General features: G+C 62.2%; 1 protein-coding gene across 1 annotated transcript in view; it reads left to right on the forward strand.

Annotated features, from left to right (window-relative positions):
• Positions 1-1,517, forward strand: part of PI4KB (phosphatidylinositol 4-kinase beta) — a gene marked incomplete at its 5' end in the record, with an annotated part of 13,071 nt that overhangs the window by 2,086 nt on the left and 9,468 nt on the right. Inside the window, 3 exons of the mRNA XM_029958035.1 lie at positions 57-99; positions 528-755; positions 1,312-1,421. Of these exons, the coding sequence (XP_029813895.1) occupies positions 57-99; positions 528-755; positions 1,312-1,421 (381 nt within the window). The remainder of the gene's footprint in view (positions 1-56; positions 100-527; positions 756-1,311; positions 1,422-1,517) is intronic.

A 1,517-nucleotide genomic window follows, 5' to 3' on the forward strand; every position in this document is an offset into this window, starting at 1 on the left:
TCAACTCCAAGGACAAGGTGGGAATGGGGATGGGAGCAGGGATAGAGGGTGCCCAGGGTGCCACATTCCCAGTCTGTGGTGCTCAACTCCAAGGATAAGGTGGGAATGGGAATGGGAACAGGGATGGAAAGGTGGGAGGATGGTCAGGGGTGCCTGGGGTTGGGATGTTTTGGGAGAGGGGTGGGAGGGTCATTTCCAGGATTGGGAATGATAGGAGAGGTCTGGGGGGGTCACTCCCAGGACTGGGAGCGATGGGATAGACCCGGAGGTGTCACTGCCAGGACTGGGAGCACTGGGATAGACCCGGAGGTGTCGCTTCCAGGACTGGGAGCACTGGGAGCTCTGTGAGGCATCTGGGATGGAGACAAACCCCCCCAAGATCCTCCATCCCCCCAATTCCCCCTCCGCGAGCTCCAGCCCTTCTCCCTGTTCCGTATCCACCAAAACCCCTGGATTTTCCCCCTCCCAAGGATCCCAAACACCCCACCTCTCCCCCTGACCCCCCTCTCCTGTGGTTCCTCCCTCAGGCTCCCTATTTAATCTACGTGGAAGTGCTTGAATGTGACAATTTCGACACAGCGAATGTCCCCGCCCGGATCCCGGAGAACCGGATCCGGAGCACGCGCTCGGCCGAGAACCTCCCCGAGGTGGGCATGGGCCACGAGCAGAGGACGGGCAGCTTCAGCACCGTCCCCAACTACGACAACGACGACGAGGCCTGGTCCGTGGACGACATCGGGGAGCTCCAGGTGGAGGTGCTGGAGCGCTGGGAGTGAGGGGCGGGATCAAGGGGGGTCGGAATTCGGTGGGAAAAGGGGGCGTTGGAGTGAGGGGAGTGGGTGGAGTGGAGTGTCCAGGGGGTGGGAGGGTTGGTTGTGGGAGTGGGAGAGAGGGGAGAGGGCTGGAGGTGGCAATTCCAGGGTTGGAAGTGATGGGGAGACACTTGGAGGTGGCAATTCCAGGAGTGGGAATGATAGGAGAGGTCTGGGAATGATAGGAGAGGTCTGGGAGGGGGGTCACTCCCAGGGTTGGGAGCGATGGGGAGAGACCTGGAGGTGTCACTGGGAGAGACTGGGAGCACTGGGAGAGCCCTGGGGGTGTCACTGGGAGAGACTGGGAGCACTGGGAGAGCCCTGGGGGTGTCACTGGGAGCACTGGAAGAGCCCTGGGGGTGTCTCTCCCTCCCCCTGCTGTGCCCACCCCTCTCCCACCCCGACGGATCTGGAGCCTCCCAAACTCCTTCCCTGCCCTTCCCTGCCCTTCCCAGAGCCTCCCCCCCTTCCCTGGAACGACATTCCCACTGTTTTCCAGCTTCCAGAGGTTCACACCAACAGCTGTGACAACATCTCCCAGTTTTCCGTGGACAGCATCACGAGCCAGGAGAGCCGGGAGCCCGTGTTCATCGCCGCCGGGGACATCCGGTGGGAACTCGGGATTGGGGATCGGGATTTGGGATTGGGGATTGGGGTGGGTCCTGCCTGCACTCCCAGGGGTGTCACCCTCATTCCTGCTGGGGA

This window comes from Manacus vitellinus, unplaced genomic scaffold (genome assembly GCF_001715985.3).
Source record: "Manacus vitellinus isolate BGI_N305 unplaced genomic scaffold, ASM171598v3 scaffold_138_pilon, whole genome shotgun sequence".
NCBI classification, from domain to species: domain Eukaryota; kingdom Metazoa; phylum Chordata; class Aves; order Passeriformes; family Pipridae; genus Manacus; species Manacus vitellinus.